Raw genomic sequence first — 22224 nt, 5'->3', positions numbered from 1 at the left:
AGAAGAGAGACAAGGCAGTGAGACAAAAGGACAACTGCTGTACAGGCTTTTAAACATTCGAAGCCCCACACGAGATGCATATCACGCGGCACAGCAGCAGCAAGCCAGCAGCTCATCGAGCAAAGAGGAGGTTAAAAAAAAAAAAAAAAAAAACGATTTGTTTCTCATTGTATCACCATTTAAGAGGGGTTTGGGAGGAGCGACCGCATCTCTTTGGGGTGCGTTCAGCCCCCCTCTTCACAACGGCGCGTAGCGCTGGCAGGTGTGGGAAACGGATTGGTGAGCGAAGCGAATTTATATATAAGAAAAGATTTATTTATTAAAAAGAGTGTTCCAAACACAATGAAGCTCAACAGAGAACAAAGGCAAAATAAAACTGCCTGAAACACGAAGGCAATCCAAATCAAACAAGTCCCAATACAGTATATACACAAGGTCAAAAAACAGAGCAGAAAGCTGAAAAATCAGAGATCCAAATCTTCTTCTTTTGGCTGCTCTCATTTAGGGGTCACCTTCTATGCTTGTCTTTTTACATCTTCTTTGGCCTTCCTCTTTTCCTCCTGCCTGGCAGATCCATCATTGACATTCTTTTCCCGATGTACCCCTCATCTCTCCTCTGTACGTGCCCAAATTTTCTCAATCTCGCCTCTCTCACTTTGTCACCAAACTGTCATACCTGCGTTGTCCTTTTCATTCCTAATCCTGTCTACCTTTGTTACTCCAAGCAAAAATTTTGGCATCTTTAACTCTGCCACTTTCAGCCCTGCCACTCTGCATCTGTCTCCAAACCATTTAACACAGCCGGTCTCACTACCACTTTATAGACTTTCCCTTTCATTCTTGCAGGGACTCTTCTACCACAAATCACTCCTGCCACTCTTCTCTACCCAGTCCAGCCCGCCTGCACTCTCTTCTTCATCTCTCTGCCACACACTCCATTGCTTTGGACTGTTGAACCCAAGTATTTAACTTCATCTATCTTCACCACCTCTTCACCCTGCAGTCAGTGATCAGATCAGAGATCAAAAATCGGATATACAAATAATTCACAAAAATCACAATAAACACAAGTAAACTTGCCAACTCTGCAGCATACTTATAATGAACCGACAAGAATTGTGGGAGATTTATAGGGTGGAGGGCAGTTCTTGGCGTTAATTGATAAGTTGCCCGGCTCTTGGGGTATCACATAACACAGGAAGCTTACATACATAAACAATATCAAAAACAAAGAATAATTCACATAAACAACAAAATTAACATTAACACAATCAACATAAACCAAAGAGCAAAAAATGGACAAAACTAACACGAAACATGTATTTGAACCCCAGCAAGGGAAGAAACCCTTTATGAGACATGACACCAATATAAATACCACATAAACTATATTTTAAGGTGGACATGCAAAATTCTGTGAATACAGGCTAAATTGTTTTTGCATGATTGACAGATTATGAATTTATTTGTACAGATTTTTGACAGATAGTGTCTCACCTTTGTCACCATAACAACAACAAAGTTCTTTTCGTCAATCTTGTAATCCTTCAAGGGGATGTCATCATTCAAGATTTTACCTGAGACATTAAAGTCAAATAAAAAGGTTAATGTAATAGTAAAAAAGAAAAATCCAAAAGTCAAAAAAAAAATTGACACAAAAAAGCAGGTTCATTTACATTTATCATTATTTACATGTACAGGTAACATATGCCGATTTCATTTTATTTTTCTTTCTATTTCTTTCACTCTCAAATGGTACATTCTACCAATATCTTTACAATTTTTAGTGTTTATTTGACTTGTTCTGTACTAAGGGAATACTCCATTCAAACATTTTATTTTTTACGTTACTTACCCCATGTAGTTTATAGTGATAATGGAGAGAAAAAAAATTAATCTCATGTTCACATGAAAGAACATGACCCAATGATGACCACCACTATACAATACAGCAAACAATATCAAAACATCCATGGAGAAATCTCCTATTACTCGTGTCACATAATTCACACATCAAGCCATCCAGTCGTATGCTTACAGAGTGCAAAACGCATGCATTTTTTGTTAAAATTAGTGTTACATAAATACCTCCATACAACGGCTGTAGTCCACAAACAGAAAGCCCCTTCACATGAGATTGTGCTTTTGAATTGAAGACTTGACCAGTGAATGAGGGACGGTGTTAGGTCTTCAATTCAAAAGCATAGATCTCTATGAAAATATGACATTAAAATTTTTCTCGACCATCACGACAGAGTACATGGGGGTAAGTAACATATCAAAAATATTACTAATGGGTTGAATATTCCCTTAAGGAATTTTTTTTTGTGCTCTTTTGAAACTTGTTGTATTTTTCCTTTTCTGTCAGTAAATCTTCCTTTACAAAGATTTCTTGCGGCCTTGCCCTATACCAGCTAGGGTTTGAAAGTTATCCTCTACCTTGTGGAACATTTAGAGTGTATTAAAGAATATATTTTGCTTGAATTTTTAGAATGGAGTGCATTTTGGCCCAGCGTAGACTGAAACCAGCCACTCAGGAGAAAGCTTGGCTGCCTTGTGGTGCACTTCTTCTGGGCAGGCTGGAGGGATTCAGGCCTACTTCCCTGGGTGTTTTTGAAGAACTCCCATTATTGTTTGCTATTTGTGGGATTGTATTACAATAATAATTAGGAACTGAGATTTTCTTTAAGGCAACTGAATGGTTCTGTTTTATTTTAAATTAACTGAAGCTTAGCCTGTTTTATCCTGGGTGCTTTTTAATGTCTGCCACCACACCCCTACTCCACATTTAATTTTTTTTCAGCCCATTAAGTACCCCTTACCTGCATAAATAAGCTTCTGTCCAGAAGCTGGATAAGCATCAGAGCCCTTCTCAGCTTCAATTTTTTCCTTCAATGATCTTACCTAAAAGAAAAAGCCACAAGCCACTTAGACATTACTGCTACTCTACAATAAAAAAGGCATTAATTAATTACAAGTTAGCAAGAAGTTAGTCATGTTCACTGAAATCAGACTGCTTCACATCCAAAAAAATGGATCAATCAAAGCTGCTCAGCAGGTGAATGACAGACAGACAGACAGACAGACAGACAGACAGACAGACAGACAGACAGACAGACAGACAGACAGACCGCCCTGCCACGCAATGCATCTTGCGTCAATGACGCGTTCACAGCCCCGTGGCACAACGCATCCATTGGACATAGGAGAATCACTGCCTCAACGACAACTTCACAGCCCCCATGCAACGTGCCTGTCAGCCGTAGACCGACTGCCGATCCGCAGGGTTCTTTATTTCGGCCAATGACCTGGCCCACTTCCTCTCTGTCCCCTTTCCTCCAGGACGATCCGATCCCAGTCGTGGATCCACAGCCGCTAACCCAACCTGACAAGGAGGATTATCAGTGCCTGATCTGAAGGAGGAAGCTGAGGCAGAATGACTAAGGAAGTCCCTGCTTATTTGCTGTACCTGTGTGTCATGGAGTTGTAGCTCCCACTTCAATAAATACGCTTCCTGTTCCTGTTTGAAGTTGAATAATAAAGTTGATCGTTCTGAAGCCTGAGACTGAGCCTCATCTTGCGGGTGCAAGAGAGTGACTCACGCATCGATCGATCGATCGATAAATAGTGCAGTATATAAGTGATAGATAAGATATTATATTATATTAAGACATATTATTGATAGGTAGATATGGAAACATAAGAAACAGAAGAGACCATTCAGTCCATCAAGCTAATAGCTAAGCTCTCCTTAATATCTCATCCAGATTTTTCTTAGAGGTTTTCAAGGTTTCTGCTTCAGCTCCATGCCTCAGTAGTTTGTTCCAGAGTTCCACAACCCTTTGCATAAAGACGTGCTTCCTGGCTTCATTCTGAAATACTATTCCCCTTAATTTCCACTGATATCCTTTAGTACAGGGGTAGGCAACGTCGGTCCTGGAGTGCCACAGTATGTGCAGGTTTTTGTTCCAACCCAGTTCCTTAACGAGAACTCAATTATTGCTGATGAAGCACATATTGCTTAAGTGACATTTTAATGCTTCATTTTAGTGGTCTCGCTTGTTAAGGTTCTCCAACCTTAATTGCTTATTTCAATCTTAAACTGCTGCATTCAGTGTTTTAATTGCTCCTTATTAGCAATAAGATGTAAAACAGGGGTAGGCAATGTCGGTCCTGGTGAGCCGCAGTGGCTACAGGTTTTCATTCCAACCCAATTGCTTAATTAGAAACCAATCATTGCCAATCTCAGACCTTATTTAATTTTATGGCTTGTTAGTCTGTGCAATGTAAGGCTTTTATATCGTAGATTTTTTTCCTTTCCAAGGATATCATCCAAATGATTTGAAGCCTAAAACAGATCATTTTCAGTCTGTCACATTTTTCTATTAAGTGTTTTATTAAATCAAACCGTGCATGATGAACACACACAGATGTAATTGGAAAAAAGCTAGCTGGAGAACTGCTGGCTGCTTTGTCTTTTACATCTTATTGCTAATAAGGAGCAATTAAAACACTGAATGCAGCAGTTTAAGATTGAAATAAGCAATTAAGGTTGGAGAACCTTAACAAGCGAGACCACTAAAATGAAGCATTAAAATGTCACTTAAGCAATATGTGCTTCATCAGCAATAATTGAGTTCTCGTTAAGGAACTGGGTTGGAACAAAAACCTGCACATACTGTGGCACTCCAGGACCGACGTTGCCTACCCCTGCTTTAGTACACGATTCACTGTTAAGCTAAACAAAATGTTGCTGGCTCTGCTTTATCAATGCCTTTGAGGATTTTAAATACCTGAATGAGATCCCCATGCAGTCTTATCTGCTGGAGACTAAACAGGTTTCATTCTCTGAGTCTGACACAGTAGGACACGTCCTCAAGCTCTGAGATGCACTTGTTTGTTCTCCTCTGCACAGCTTCAGGTGCTGCTTTGTCTTTCTTGTACTGTGAAGAGAAGCACTGCACACAATACTGCAGATACCGGCTTATGAGTGCATCATACAGTTTTAGCATAACATCCCTTGACTTAAATTCAAAAGTTTTATGATACAGGGTGAGGCAGAAAGGACGGATGTTTTTTACAAAATCACAAAATTGTTAATTTTTTCTTAGAAATAAATTTATTGAAAGATTTGAGTTCATATTGAAATAGCATTTGACAAAATCAAGTGTGGAAAACAACATCTCCCATGTGGTGTCCGTTATCACTGATGCATTTCTGAAGGCGTTCATGGAAGTTGGCCTCCACTCTTTTCAACATCGCTCTGTCGATTTGGGCGACTTCCACGTGAATGGCTTCCTTCAGTTCCTCCAATGTATGGGGCTTATGCTCGTATACATGTGCCTTGAGGTGACCCCACAAGAAATAATCGCACATGGATAAGTCAGTGGACCGAGGTGGCCAATGAATGTCACCAAACCTGGAAATGAGGTGACCAGGGAAGAGAGGGCAAATAACATCCATTGATGCTCTAGCTGTGTGGGCTGTCGCCCCATCCTGTTGGGAATACATTTTCATTGTAATTCGGCTAAAAAGAAGATGTTTATCATCTCGATAAAGTGCTCCAAACGATTACTGAGGCCAAGTTCAGAAGAATGCTTCCGAGCAGATTGACTTGGACTGCGCAGCAGGGCTAGTCGTATGCTTTCCACATTTTCAGGGGTACGTGCCGTTCGTGTAGCCCCCGAAGGACTTTTGTTCATTAGTGTACCTCGTGTACGAAGTGCTTTAACCCAACGCAGGATAGTGTTACGAGCGGGAACAGCTTTATTTCTGTGGATATTGAAATGGCAACGAAACTCACGCTGAACTGCAGTAATAGATTGGTTGTTCTTGACAAAACAGTTGTACGCAAAAACACGTAGTTCTATCGTCCACGGCTCCATGGCTTCAACTAAAAAGAAAATAAAACAAATTCTAAGACTTCGCAATCATCCTCAGTAGCACTGAGGTGGTTTGACTTTGAAAAGATTGATGTTGCTCAAAAGATAGCAATCTAAAATATATATTGGAAATCAGTTGCCATTAAAGAGAGTTCGACAACTAACCTGTTTCACCATCTGTGAACTAAACCACCAGACAGCAGTCAGCTGTCCACAACAGGTCTAAATCACCCAAGGTGCAAGCACAAAAACACACTCAGCAAACTTTAGTGAAATTATTCTGCAAAAAAGTGCCATACAACAAGAAAAGAGACAGATGGCATGACATAACAAATGCAGACACCAATTACATCGCAAAAGATATGGTGCCAATTCAAGCGGTTAAGAGGGATGGTTTCAAACAACTTGCGAATACTTTAGACGAACGACACACACGGACTGGCCAGAAATATTTCAGTCAAACAGCTCTGCCTAAATTGTAGGATTCATATCGCCAAACTCTGACACATAACCTACAGAGGGGTTCACATTTTGCCACAACAACAGATTTACGGTCAAACCGAAGATCCACACCATACCTCTCCTTGGAAGTGCATTTCATTGACGAAATATGGCAACTGCAAAGCTACCATTTGCAAACATCCATCCTACTTGCCCGAAGGCCACACAGGTGACATCATTGCACAAGGACTGAAAGATGCGCTGGCATCATGGTCGCTTCGAGAAGACCACAGATAGCAGGGCTAACGTGCACTACAGATTAACAACTGGAAGAGACTTCCTTGTTTTGAACATTTTTTTGGCTTCATATTGCCATTGGTGAGTAATTTGGGTTCCTCTATAAAATTTAAGTGAAACTGATCTAGTATGGAGCCCTGTGGATGTCAGGCAAAAAAAAACTGTTTGAACAACTTTTTATTTTTATTTCCATAACAAGCATATGCCAATCAGGCGCCTTTAATTTTGCAATCCGTCTTGGCTGGGGGTCCTCGATTACTTTAAACATTCGCACACACTAAGCCCTATGCCTGCAGAAATTGGAGCAGGTGATGACACGAGAGAGATCAAAAAAACAAAAAACGTCTTTTAGCAGTCATTATAAAAAAAAAAAAAAAAAAAAAAATGAGAACAGGAATTCAGAGAAGGTGAAATTGAAAAAGAGATGAAGAGCTACTTGATGATACCCGAGGTGAAAAGTGGTGTAAATCCACTTGAGTGGGGGAAAACACAAGAAGTACACTTCACCCAAACTGGGGAAACCTAAAACCAAAGTACCCGTGCATCCCTGCCTCAAGTAGTCCTCCTGAGTGGGCTTTCCGCACCGGACGAAATGCTGTAACATGTAACTGTGCTGCTCTGAATCCTGATGCTGCGGACAGACTGGTGTTTCTGTCACACAACTTGAAGTTTCCTCAGTAGAATTTTACAGTTTTTTATTTTTTTCTGATATCTTTGTGTAACATTGGACAGAACTTGAAGTTAGTAATCAATTGGTTTTGATTTTTTGTATCTTTGTGAAATATATGACAGAACTTCTTTACAAATACTATTTTTTCCTGTGCAGTGTTTGACAGAACTTTGGATTTTTACACAATAGTACATTATGTTAGATCTTTGTTCTTGCTTGTATGCTGCACAATTCATCTTACAGCAGAGCAGTTTATGTTTATCCAGAATGTAATATTCATGCCCTGTAGTTCACTTATACAATGGAACCTTGGATTGCGAGCATAATTCATTCTGGAAACGTGTTTTGTAATCCATAGCACTCATATCAAAGTGAATTTCCCCATAAGAAATAATGGAAACTCCGATGATTCATTCCACAACCCAAAAATAGCCATATAAAAATGATTAATACAAAATATAAAGTAAAAATACATATAACCTACACTTTACCTTTGAAAAGAATCATGGCTAGTGTGAGTGAGTTTCTAAACTCTTTTGGGATTCCACCCAAGGGTACGACATGCGGAAGAGAGTCCTGAAACAACCGCAGGCTCCCAGCGCTGTAGCAGTCCGCTGTACAAGCGAATCCGAAAAGATCGCAGACATGCTATAAGCACCTGCAGTTGATGGGTGATAACAAGTAAAATTATATATGCAGGGCACAGTATTACTTGGCCACTAACCTGGCCACAACCCGGCCTGACCGATGTATCTGTGTATAGGAGAGTGGCAAATCCCGCTACAATAAATAATCACACTGTTCCTGTTTCAAGCTGAATAAAGGTGGTGTTGCTAAAGTACTGAGACTCAGCTTCGTGTTTTAGGGTGCAAGACGGGGACTCACACGTTACAACACACCCACACGTGGTCACAATGCTATAGTAAACAGTATACGCTCATACAGATGTTGACTATATGAGTAAGGCATGCCAACTGTGCCTGAGAATGGGAGACGATTACCCACAAACCCGCAGCATTAGAGAGAGAAGAACCATCAGCTCAGTTGTGATCACCTGACACTCGGCAGACAAAGCGTATACGTACTACTCGTATTGCAAGACCTCACTCGTTTATCAAGTAAAAATTGAGTAAAAATTTTGGCATGTCTTGCAAAACACTCGCAAACCACATTACTTGTAATCCAAGGTTCCACTGTATTTAACATGCTGTCTCCCGTGGCTCCGCCCATGTAGTAGTGAAACAGGACAAACTTTAAAGATTAATAAACAAACAGGTATCGCTAGCTAAGTGGAGGCAAGATACGCTGCAAAACGCAGAGGTAGAGCGATTCGAACGCAGGCTGGCGCGTGAGTGAGGAGGGCCCTGCCCGGTTCATCACTTCTGACCTCCCCTCGGCCTCTGGCTCAGATTAGCGCGAATATATCTGAGCGTGAGTGCGGATGGCCCCACCCCCCTCCCATCGGCCCACTGCGTCTCTCTCGGATTCACGCAAATAAATCGGTACCGCAAGCGAACTATGATACTTAGCGCGATGAGAGAAGTCGCAAAATCAATCGGAATGTTCAAGCAAATTATAGAAGAAAACCATGATCTAGTTCTCTCATGAACAGCAGACATACATACAGACTGACAGACAGACACTGGATTTTACATACAGTGATACCTTGAGATACAAGTTTAATTCGTTCCGTGACCGAGCTCGTAAATCAAAATGCTCTTATTTCAAATTAAATTTTCCCCATTGAATGAATTGAAATGCCATTAATCCGTTCCGGACCCACAAAAAACACTGCAATTTTTTGTTACATGTTTTTAAATAAGAAAAATGTACTTATAAATAACGAATATTGTATAAAAACACAATACAATAGAATGTACTGCAATAAAGTGGTTTTATTAAGTACAGTACAGTATAATGTACAGCATTTACCTTGGAGATCAGACGAGTTGAAGATGCTGACGGAGGTGGTGGAGAAAGGCTGAACTGAATAACTGAATGTTATTCACTGATTTTTGCCCTTTTCGCCACACCTTCCTTACTTTCATCTGCAGGGGTTTTCGAAAAAAACCTGTCCAATGAGGTCTGTTTCATCCTCCCTTTCAGAATGTTTCTAAAATGCGTCATGCAAGTGTCATTAAATAGCGCAGTCGCACGCCCAGTTGAAAATTTTCTGGGTGTTTCTTTTGAATAAAAGTATGAAAGTTTCTCCCACATTCTCATCATTTCCTTTATCTCACTTGTAGAGATAACTTCCTCCACCTCCTCCGCGTCACTTATTTCCTGCAAAACCTCCGTGTGCTGCTGCGTCTGTAGCTTCTTTAGCTCCTCCGTTGTCAGTTCCTTAGAATGCTCCTCGATGAGCTCATTGATGTCACCTTCATCCATGTCCAGGCTTGCTGGGGGATGTATCCTTCAGCCGCTATTATTCCTGCAAAAGTTTTGAGGTAATCCTCAGCTGCCTTCATATCCTCGCTTGCTGCCTCACCATGCCTGACAACGGAGTGAATGCCGGTCCTCTTTTTAAAATTCTCGAACCAGCCCCGACTGGCTTTAAATGGCTCGCCCGATGCCAAGTCTGTCAAAGTGCCTAGGGTCTGCTGCTGCAAATCAGCGTAAATCGCTCGTGCCTTCTCACAGATTATAGCCTCCGTCACGGTATCTCCTGCGAGCTGCTTCTCCGTCAACCAAACAATCAGCAGCTTCTCCATATTTTCATGGATAGATGTCCGCTGTTTAGAAATGATTTTAACTCCCTTCGCTGGCGTTATTGCCTTTATCGACTCCTTCTGCTTCAGTATGGTGCAGATTGTAGAAGTGCTACGTTTGTACTGCTTTGCCAAATCGACTACACGCACACCTTGCTCATGTTTTTCTATAATTTGTTCCTTTAATTCAATGCACATCATCCACTTCTTCTCTGCACTGTCCTTCGCACTCACTTTCTTTGGACCCATAGTTGGAAAAACGAAGTTTTGCAAAATAACTGCGAGCACAACGCTGAAGCCTCCACTGCAAGCTAACTGCTTAAAGTGAACGAGTGAGTCGCGAGATGTTGCGGCGTTCACTGTGGCGAGCTGCACGAACTAGCGGTGGGGTGGGGTATCTGAAGCTGGCTCGTAACCCAAATTTTAGCTCTCAACTCAAAGCAAAAAATCGGCCAAGAGACTGCTCGTATCTCAAAAAACTCGCTAGTTGGGACACTCGTAAGTCAAGGTATCACTGTATATATATATATATATATATATATAGAGAGAGAGAGAGAGAGAGAGAGAGAGAGAGAGAGAGAGAGAGAGAGAGAGAGAGAGAGAGAGAGAGAGAGAGAGAGAGAGAGAGAGAGAGAGAGAGAGAGAGAGAGAGAGAGAGAGAGAGAGAGAGAGAGAGAGAGAGAGGACAGGGCAAAAAATGCGTCAGTCCAAAACAAGTCAAAGTTCATAAAGTTTTTTACGCATATTACTATTAACACAACTTAAAATCTCACATTTAAGACTTTTCAAAAGGGGTTTTAATGAGGGGGGAGGCACAAAAAGTGAAACCACGTTAACACACCAACACACCAAAACAGTTCAACATATGGTACTGAATTTGGCATTTTGTTTAGGTCTGGCCCCACTTACACTGAAGGCGACATTCCACCTCAGAGTTTCAAATGAAAGATGGCTGTAGTACAATGGAAGACCAACACACAAATCACACACCACTCAAAAACAGCCGTGCCTGCTTTCACCACAACTTCTGTTTACATTTTTGTTCATACAACTTAAAACACGGGCTTCATTAAGTTTGAAGAATTTCATTGGGGGAGATGTAATAGAAGGACCAACCCCACAAAAACCACTCATTACTCCAAAACAGCTGAATGGACATCCATGAAATGCTGCATGTATTGTAACAGTAGGGGGCGCTGGAGCTCCCTTGAACCCTTAGGTACCACGCCAAACACCAGGTAAAAGTCCAAGTCCAAGACTATTTTTATAATAACAAAGTGCACAAAGCACCCTCCTCTCCACACTACTCATATAATCAATACTCAATCAATAATCACAATCCTCCTCCTCTCCCAGACGCGTTGCCACCCTTCCTCCCAGCTCAGCTCACTCGTCTGGGTTTCCCACAGTCCTTTATAGTCCATGACCCGGAAGTGTTTCGCCCTTCTGTCCATGTGACTTGGAACACTCACGGGTCATATAAAAACTCTTCTTCTTCACCCTGGAAGTACGTCGTTTCCCCTGCCGCGGTCATTAAGACACACTTCCGGGTTATAGGGCACATATAAGTCTTTGAGCCTCCCTGCAGCGTCCTCTGGTGGGCCCCACGGTGTCCAGCAGGGTTGGGAATAAAAACTCCATTGTTCATGATTCCCTGCTGGTCTTCGGGGGCATTCCCATGCTACAGCGAGGGCTCCATCTAGCAGCCTGGGGGTATTGGCCGGGATGAACAGCCGGCCATCTCCCACAGTATATATACAGTGGGTAGAGAAAAGAATCAACACTCTCCTCTTCGAAATATTCACATTTTGTTGCTTTGCAGCCTGAAATGAAGATACACACAAAAAAATACTTCTCCAGGTTTATTTACTCAATGCAACTTATAACAGCCAAGTATGGGAAATTCTTTTCTATACCCATTGTATTATAGGTAACCCAACCTAAAATTTTTCAAAGCCCATAAACTCTACATCCTGCCTATTGAAAAAGGCGGCCCAAAAGCAAACTCCAATTGGCCCAGCCAGTCGTCCCGCCAGAAACACAGAGAAAAAAAACGAGAAAAATGATCCCTCAGAAATTCCTACATTAGTACAGAACATGAATGCAATACTCCTCGTAGCATAGCAACATTCAACCCATAATGCAGTGCGCAGTCTAGAAGCGGTGGTAGCAGTCTCTGAAACTGTGACGAACTGTTGAAGGAGCCACTTCCCTGAGGGAATCTCTTCCTCTTCCTCTTTTACCATTCGCCCCGCTATCACCCTGATCATGTCACTCAGCTCTCTCTAGGGAGGTGCCCTGAGCCCTCACAAAGTGCGTTCCCCCAAGACTTGGCCACCCGGACAGCAGCAAGACATCTCACAATATCAACAAGCATGTGATGATTTAAACCTAACCCGGGTTCACTGAGTGTGCCATAGACGTTGTACTCATGTGTGTCAGTTACTGTTAATGGGTTTGTGCACTGTTGGCATTGACAGCCCAGATAGTTTTTTTTTTTAATTCTGTTAAATGCACTTTGTGCCGTAACTGGGTCATATACATTGTAACAAGTGGCCTCGGCCATTACCCAGCTAGGACGCCAATGGAACAGAAGGACTGGAGGAGAGAGCACTGCTGAGGTAATACCTCAGCTGGGATGCAGCTATGGCACCACGGATTCCCATAGGGCACACTGGGAGCTGGAGTTTGGTGCAGTCCTCTTGGGTTCCATGAGGGCCAGCAGGGGGAGCTACAGAGCCTTATAGAGGATTTCCACCACACCGGAGGTTGATTCCAGGTAATCCTGATGAACCACTTGGAGCACTCCCAGGTGCTGAATAAAAGGAGCCGGCTCACTCTATTTGAGGGCCAGAGACGGGAGGAAGAGGACAAAGCCTGAGGAGGAGGACTGGCGTCAAAATGGACTGTGTTGGGCTCTGTGAGCATTGTCTGCTGGGATGGATTGTAAATAAACCGTGTCTTGTGTGCTAAACCTGTGTCCTGCCAGTCTGTGTCGAGAAGAGGATGGCTGTACGCGCCCTTAGGCATCACAACGTATAGATACAGTATATATGCAGTGGTTCAATTGCAGCACTGCTGCCTGGCATTAAGAAGTTCATGGGTTCACATCCCACGTGGGGCACAAAGCGATTTAAGTACAGTCAACTCCATTTCTCCGTGGACGAGATTGCCACATGCACTTAAGCGGAGTGTGCGCTTAATAGGAGTGCAACATGTCAGTCCTAACAGTTGACCATTCAGTTACCCCACCTACTAGCCTACTGAAAAGCAATAAAATACTATTAAAATAGTCTACGGTGAAGAATATAGTGAATACTTGTATAATACATACATATACATTAACTGTTCAGATATACATGTATTGTACCTGAACAGCACTGGCAATTCATAATACATGTAGTTGCACGTGTCCAAGTGTCAATCAATCGGGCCTACATTTTACGAAAATAATCAGTCATTGTTTTCTGCACACTGTTCGCACGATTCAGGCTGTGTATCGGATTACTGATGCTGTAAAATCGTCCATAGTTCCGACAGCCGTTTAGCTCCAGATAACAACGCAGCAGGCGTAGGGACTTCAGCGCGTCCATGAATGAAAGTCTCTGTAGGGGGCTCATTAATCGCACTGGCAGCAGTAGTATCCTCCTCTCTCGGTTGTTGGTAGTGTCCTTAATGACTGTACAGATCTCGGCATCAGTAAATTCAGCTGAACGATCTGTCTTCAAACGGTCACAAGAGCCGAGCTACTTACAACATTTCACGCTGATTATGTTATTTGAGCGTGTCAATCAATATCGGTGTCTGACATGTGCATGTGAAGAGGCCGTGCAGTTAACCGGAGTGAATTTGGCTGGAGAGAACCGCAATGGGATCAATACTGTATGTGCGCTTATTGTTAGTGCGCTTATCCGAAGTTATTCCCCGTTTACTTGACTTTATACAAGCCATGCAAGTCACGTGCAGCTAAGCGGAGTGTGCGCTTAACCAATGTGCACTTAAGTGGAGTCGACTGTAGTGAGAAAAACAGCATGTAAATATAAAGAATTGCTATTATTATATGACGAAACTATTTATTTTATTTCAAAATGAAAACAAATATCCATATTACTAACCGAGTATGGTAAACCGGATGGCATGGACGCAGGTACACGGCGATGGGACCATGAGACGTACTGCGCAGGCGCGTACAGCGCACGTCTCATAAACCGCAAGCGAAGTCGTATCCACCGCGCACGAAGGAGTCACGGCCCAAGAACGAAAGGGCTCAACTAACGTGAATGAGAAATGAAGAAACAACGCGCCCATAGCTAACGACTAACGACACAGCCACACAGAAAAGAGGATTCTGCGCTGCAGCCCAGATTCAAACGGAAGAGGCTACGGAGGCCCCACAGGTCCACAAAGATAGTACGGAAGTCGCGGGAAAGTACAAAAGGCAAAGGCGCCTACACAGCACAGTGAAACCCGACATAGTACGGAAGGCGCAGGCGTCACCGCCATATTGTGAGTGGCACTACTGCGGAGTGAAGGCGCAGGCGTCACCGCCATATTGTGAGTGGCACTACTGCGGAGTGAAGGTGCAGGCGTCACCGCCATATTGTGAGTGGCACTACTGCGGAGTGAAGTTAGGAATAATGTGCTGCTTGGGATTGTACAAACCGCTGAACGCTTTACACCACATTCAAACACAATACAGCTCAACGATACACACACGAGCCCACCTGGATAAGATCAATGAACGCAGGCGCCTACAACGCGCGTCTGAAACTGCGGAAGCAAAGCAGGCACGGGTTCAAAACGAACAAGCTCGACTGACGGATATACAAACACGAGCCCGCCTGGATAAACAACGCGCCCATAGCTAACGACTAACGACACAGCCACACAGAAAAGAGGATTCTGCGCTGCACCCCAGAGTCAAACGTAAGACACTACGGGGTCCGCAAAGGTCCACAAAGATAGTACGGAATATATAAGAGCACACCCATCAAAAAAAAAATCAATCGTGTAAAAGCACATAGTACACACAAATCATGTGCTCTCAGCGCATATAAAGCGTATAAGGACAATACGGAGAATAGAGACCCAAAGGCATTGGAGAGAAACAAAGGCAGATAAGAGATTATGAAAGCAGTGGAATTCGAAAGGCTCAAACAAACGATGGCGCGATACACATGCAGACAAAGGTACAGAATATGACAGCAGTAAAATTCAAAAGTATTGTAGCGTCCCAGCCAGGTTGAGGGCTTTTTGGTTTTAAGTGACTGTTAGGTCCGATTGAGGGAAGGCGGAGTACAGCACGGAGGACTGATAGCGGGGTATTGATTTGATGGGGGGGGGGGGGGGCGTTGGAGAGGGTGCTAGAAAGTTGTGTTTGGGGTTAGGAAGTCAGCGATTGTTCAAGTAAAACTTTTGTGACACTTTATCATGTCAGTCACTACAGTATCAAAGAAAAGATAGAAACGATTGCATTACCGCAAACAAAAGGTGATTAATCATCAGAACCAGGTGTAACTGAAAAAATACCAGGACAAATTGAGGTCTGAAAAAAAGAGTAGACAACAAAGTCTTTTCGCATTCGCATCATTCAATGGACAAAACATGGATTTACACAATAATGGACCATATGCTATGAGAATCTGTGGTCCCACAACAGTTAAAGGAACGACAAGTTAACTTTCAAAGAGTACACAATTCGGTTGGGTGTATATTTATGATCTCGGAGAAGCGAGGCAAATTTTAACAGGCAAAAAGAAAGGTGATGTATATATTCCGCGAATAACATTACACACCAAAGGAGATCGTGATATGCCATTCGTAGTAAAATGTTTAAAGTTTACCGTGAGAATAGCTTTTGCTATGACAATCAATAAATCACAGGGACAAACAGAAACACTCGGATTATTTATTACAGAAACAGAAACAATATTCACTCACGGGCAGTTATATGTTGCGTTGTCACAATGTGTCTCCAAAAAATAATGTTTTTAATGAAGCTTTAAAGTAAAAGTGAAAATAATGAAATTGAAACAATTCCAAAACAAAAAATGTAAAATTGTATATCCAATTAACCAAACACAGGGGTTGGCGAGCGAAGCGAGCAGGGGGTGAAGCCCCCTAGTTACTGCTAAATGAAATGTGGAAAACTCACGCTATTGGTCCAAGAGATTATGATATGCTAATGCCCACCTGAGAGAGTAACCACGGAGCACACTGCCTCTTTTTTCTATGTACTGTGCCTACGTGACCACACGGTAATACCAGAACTATTCTGAAGCGATGTTTGCACTGTTCTATGTTTTTTATACCTCACATCCTCATACACCTTTATCGTAAGAGCATCCCTTATCTACGATGGAGCGTTCGATCAGAAGAAAACAAGAAGCTGGTTTTAAATTAAAAGTCGTTGAAGTGGCTAAAGAAATTGGTAACTGCGCTGCTACAACAAAATTCGATGCATCTGAGAAACTGATGTGAGATTGGAGGAGGCATTTTTGAACGGGCGTATAAGTTGGGGTCTAATTTTATGATCGATTTTTCGGGTTTCAAGACCCAACTTAAACGTGAGTATACACAGTAATTATGGTCTCGAGAAAATACCTCCAGATAGACAATGATTTTAGTTGTTTAGCCGTAGCAATTGCTTTGTTTCAACGTCGAGTCTCTTCATCTGTTTCATTAGCATGATGTCGTTGTTTGACGATGGCGTTTGCTGCACACAGCTAGTGAGAAGTGCAGTGCATGCAGGTGCCATCTAGTGGCTGTGGTTGAGCATGCGCAGAACAGACTGCATACACGCACAGGTCTTTCATTTATTGTATATATATGTCAATGGTGACTGTAGAAGTCATATGCAAGAAAAAAATCTAACATACATAAAGAAGTATTGCAGCATAGTGTGTTTGGAATACAGTGATCCCTCGCTATATCGCGCTTCGCCTTTCGCGGCTTCACTCCATCGCGGATTTTATATGTAAGCATATTTAAATATATATCGCGGATTTTTTGCTGGTTCGCAGATTTCTGCGGACAATGGGTCTTTTAATTTCTGGTACATGCTTCCTCAGTTGGTTTGCCCAGTTGATTTCATACAAGGGACGCTATTGGCAGACGGCTGAGAAGCTACCCGGCTTACTTTTCTCTCTCTCTCTCTCTCTCTCTTGCGCTGACTTTTTCTGATCCTGACGTAGGGGGATTGAGTAGGGGGGCTGTTCGCACACCTAGACGATACGGACGCTCGTCTAAAAATGCTGAAAGATTATCTTCACGTTGGCTACCTTCTGTGTAGCTGCTTCGTGAAGTGACATGCTGAACGGTGCTTCGCATACTTAAAAGCACGAAGGGCACGTATTGATTTTTTTATCTCTCTCTCTCTCTGCTCCTGACGGAGGGGGTGTGAGCTGCCGCCTTCAACAGCTTTGTGCCGCAGTACTTCGCATACTTAAAAGCCAAACAGTCCTATTGATTTGTTTGCTCCTTTGAAGAGGAAGATATGTTTGCATTCTTTTAATTGTGAGACTGAACTGTCATCTCTGTCTTGTCATGGAGCACAGTTTAAACTTTTGAAAAAGAGACAAATGTTTGTTTGCAGTGTTTGAATAACGTTCCTGTCTCTCTACAACCTCCTGTGTTTCTGCGCAAATCTGTGACCCAAGCATGACAATATAAAAATAAACATATAAACATATGGTTTCTACTTCGCGGATTTTCTTATTTCGCGGGTGGCTCTGGAACGCAACCCCCGCGATGGAGGAGGGATTACTGCAACATGAGATCAAAATTAGTGTGAGGTAAAACAACGGGCCCTTCTTTTGCAATTGAATATGAACATTTTCCTTTGAAAAGGAATTTTTTCATATACAGGTTGGCCCATATTTATGTATATGACGTTTCACATGCGGTAGCATTTAAACTACTGCACTAAAAGTATTGAAAGTGGCATCACTGTGTAGCCCAAGAATGGTAGTAACGATATGCTGGACCAGGCAACCCCTGCTGTGTTCGAATATAGAATGACGGAGAATCGATTGTCGCTAAAGCAGTGCGTACGTTGTGTGTGTTTTTACTGCGCAACAAACAACTATGCAGTGGTGAAACGAAGGATGGCAGTTGAGTTTGAAGGCAGTGGCCCTAGTGAGCTAACCATCGCAAGAATAAACACAAAATTCGACATCAGAGGTACCGTTTTGCAAGCGAAGGGAGCAAGTAAGCGCAATCATATACATAAATATGGGCCACCCTGTAGATTCAAATTATATTCAAATGGTGATATTTAGACCATAAACCGAGCGCAAAAGACTTTCAAACTCAACGTTTCGCAACTTTATAAATTCACTGCGTTAAAGTAGATCGGAATTTCTTAAACTATGTGTCGCCACCGTTGGGTCACACGTCAGCGTTGTATTTAAATGGAATGGGTTGCGGATGGTTTGCGAAGCGGGCCACAGTGACTGCCTCAAGTTTATTAAGGAATCAACAATAATATGACAGTCATTCTGTTCCAATTATTGCCCTCTGAAAAATGACGGAGATTCTCCAAGGGGTCCTCTGATGACATCAGTTTTCTAAAGGAGCCGCCCCTGTGTGGGCATTCAACAACAGAAATGGGTCTCAAAAAACACTAAGAAGGGAAAAATTGGGGCACATCAATAAAAAATAGTAGAAGCCCTAATCAACTTATTTCCATATGTGGTAATGTCCAAATAATTGCTAAGAAACAGTTTCATATCTCCCTTTATTTACTATATCAGGTTTTCAGCTGGTCACAGGTTTCCAAACTCCAAGCTGAATGTCTATTTAAAGAGCCTGGAAGATCCCAGAAATTGATGTCATGACTTTTAGAAGCTTCTGATTGGCCGACTGTTCTAACTGAGGTCATTGGGAGTGCACTCGCGCCTGTATTTTAAGAGACTACTTTTATAGCCAGTATCTCGTTGCCTTTGGGAAAATCCAGGCAACTCAACCAAGACCTCAAAAAGAAATCTCTGGACCTTCACAAGTCCGGTTCCTCCTTAATTTCCAAAAAATTGCCAGGACCATAAGCTTGTGTACAAACAACTGTACATAAACAGAAATATCTACGGGCCACAAAGACACTACTCTGTTCAGAAAATTAACTCCCAGGGATGAATGAACTTTGTTTGCAAAACGTTCAAGTGAAATCCAAAACAACAACAAAGGAGTTGGTGACATCAGAATGTACCAAAGTATCTATAGCTGCCATTAAGCTCCTACTCCAAGACAAATAACTGGCCTGATGGGGTGTTTTGCATTCAGATGAATTTTGAATTATGTGGCCATAATGACCACCTCTACGTATGGAGGAAGAGTCCTAACTGTGAAGCATGTGGGTGGTCGCGTGATGCTGTTGGGGTAATGAAACTGGAGCACTTCAGAAAATATAAGACATCATGAAAAAGGAAGATGACCTAGAAATTCTGAAGCAACATCTCAAGACATCAGCCAGAATGTTAAACATTTGGTCAAAAATGTGTCTTCTAGATAGATAGATAGATAGATAGATAGATAGATAGATAGATAGATAGATAGATAGATAGATAGATAGATAGATAGATAGATAGATAGATAGATAGATAGATAGATAGATAGATACATACTTTATTAATCCCAGGGGGAAATTCACATACTAGAGCAGCAAAAAATATTAAATTAAAGAGTAATAAAAAATGCAGGTAAAAAACAGACAATAACTTGAATAATGTTCAATTCCACCAGAGGGGGTAAACGATGAACAGTCGCATAGTTTGGGGGAGGAATGATCTTCTCAGTCTGTCAGTGGAGCAGGACAGTGACAGTGTTCTAGCAGGCTAGGACAGTGAGGCTATGCATACCTCCAAAGTATTAACAAAATCACCAAGACCTGAATCACATAGATAATTAGTGGGCTGAACTGAAAATGTGTGTCTGAATCCGGTGTCCCACAAAGCTGACTTACACCCGTTCTGCCAAAAGGAATGGTCAAAAATTCCTGCCACGTAATGTGACAAGCTTGTGGAAGGTGAACCTAAGCATTTGAATAGCTGGGAATAAACCTGTGCTTAGCTATTATTTTGACACTACAACTTACGGCAGGGGTCGGGAGCCTATGGCTTGCGAGCCAGATGTGGCTCTTTTGATGGCTGCATCTGGCTCGCAGACAAATTAATAAAAAAATAATAACGTTAAAAATATAAAACATTCTCATGTATTTCAATCCATTCATTTCCTACCGCTCATGTTCATGGTTGCGGGTGGCTGGAGCCAATGACAGCTGTCCTCCGGGACAACACCAAATTTTTACTGGATAATGCGTAACGTACACGGGTCGTTGTGAGGTCAGGAAGTAAACTTCCCTCCTTTTAATCAAGTAGTCAGCTAGCTAATTGCAGAAACCCTTTTATCGAACAAGATGGCTAAAATAAAAAAAGATGAGGAGTATCGTACTTTTCAGCAGGAATGGACAGAGGAATTCACCTTTGTGGAGAGAGCAGGTTCTGCAGTGTGTCTAATATGCAATGATAAAATTGCATCGGTGAAACGGTCAAATATAAAGCGGCACTTCGACACACTCCAAACTACATTTGCATCGAAATATCCTGCGGGGGAGAGCAGGAAGAAAGCATGTCAAGAGCTACTGTGCAGAGTGCAAGCTAGTCAGCAGCAACTCTGTGTTTGGACCCAACAAGGTGACTGGAATTCGGCTAGCTTTGCTGGTGCTTTAGCAATTGTGAGAAACGGAAAGCCATTCACAGATGGGGAGTATGCCAAAACATTCATGCTTGATGTTGCCAATGAACTTTTTGACGACTTTTCGGATAAAGACAAGATAATCAAACGAATAAAAGACATGCCGTATCAACCAGACTACAAAGCCATCAGCAAAACCATGCAGCACCAGAAGTCGCATTAATGGTAAGAAGTACTTTATTCATCATTGGTTAGCAACAGCATAACAACGTTATTAAAAAGAATCCAGAGACTTATTGTACTTTAAAAGTGTTGGTCTTACATAAAATGCACACATTTCCTTGTATTTAGTTTTAAACATATTGTATGGCTCTCACGGAATTACATTTTAAAATATGTGGCTTTCATGGTTCTCTCAGCCAAAAAGGTTCCCGACCCCTGACTTACGGAAATTAAAGTAAATACCACAACTGACTTTACAGAGGGACTGTGTGTAGATACAGCAAGCTGAACCTGCTGTGTCAGATGTTAATGCCCTTAAATGTTAAACCTCTACAGTATAATACATTCTTAGTTCTGAATCGCAATCTGATTTTTTAGGTGGTTACCTACCAGGTAGCACTTGTGGTTGATTGGCCAGTCGGCATACATCCGCCATGTTCTCTCAGTTGCAAGAAACAGCTCATAGATATATGATACAGTAGCTGCCAAATAATACAAAGAGCAACTGACATGTGTTTCACCCTAATTGGGGCTCGGCAGGTGTACAAACTTATGGGGATTGTACCTCAGACAACAGCACCTCAGGCTGAGCCTCCGACATTGCGCCATGGGGGCTGGTTTGTTTATTTGATGGGGTGAGTACAGCAGTACAGTCTTAGTTCTGAATCACAATTGATTTTATATATATATATATATATATATATATATATATACTTATATACTAGGGGGGCAAAGCCCCCTAGTGCCTTTGGCACCCAACCCCCAGTTGTGGTTAAAATCATGAAATTCTATAAATATGTAAAAGAAAAATTAATTATTACTTAATGGAGTAAAAATCATGAAATGAGAATAAAATATTTACTCTCTTACCGATTGGAGTATTCCCACTATGCTCGATGAGTATTTATAAGAGACTAAATAAACAATCCATTTGTTTTAACTGACATTCTTTTAGATAAAAAAAAACTTTTTTTAAAAAAGGACTCGTTTAAATAACAGGAACAATCACGTGAAAACTACAGTGGTATGCAATGGGTCATCATAACTCGACCTTCAGCTAACTGAATCACCTAAATATAAACAACTTTCTTGATATTTTAGTTTATAATTTAAAAAACAGAACAAGAATCTGAAAATCTAACAACATCAAATTAAAGTTCAATAAATTCTGAAAAGAATGATACCAAAGAGATATATATAGGTTTTAAAATAAGCCCAATTTAAAGCATGACAAGAAAGTCACATACAATTGTTGAACTTTTTAGGCTTAGGATTATATATATATATATATATATATATATATATATATATATAT

At 41.7% G+C, this 22224-nt stretch overlaps 1 protein-coding gene across 1 annotated transcript in view; it reads right to left on the bottom strand.

The window, feature by feature from the left end:
* Positions 1 to 22224, bottom strand: part of rad23ab (RAD23 homolog A, nucleotide excision repair protein b) — a 61319-nt gene that overhangs the window by 36478 nt on the left and 2617 nt on the right. The window contains exons 2-3 of the mRNA XM_051935424.1: positions 2823 to 2904; positions 1473 to 1577 (exon numbers count right to left, since the gene is read on the bottom strand). Of these exons, the coding sequence (XP_051791384.1) occupies positions 1473 to 1577; positions 2823 to 2904 (187 nt within the window). The remainder of the gene's footprint in view (positions 1 to 1472; positions 1578 to 2822; positions 2905 to 22224) is intronic.

Source organism: Erpetoichthys calabaricus, chromosome 12, assembly GCF_900747795.2.
Source record: "Erpetoichthys calabaricus chromosome 12, fErpCal1.3, whole genome shotgun sequence".
Taxonomy (NCBI): domain Eukaryota; kingdom Metazoa; phylum Chordata; class Cladistia; order Polypteriformes; family Polypteridae; genus Erpetoichthys; species Erpetoichthys calabaricus.
This window is presented reverse-complemented; position numbering and strand designations above follow the sequence as displayed.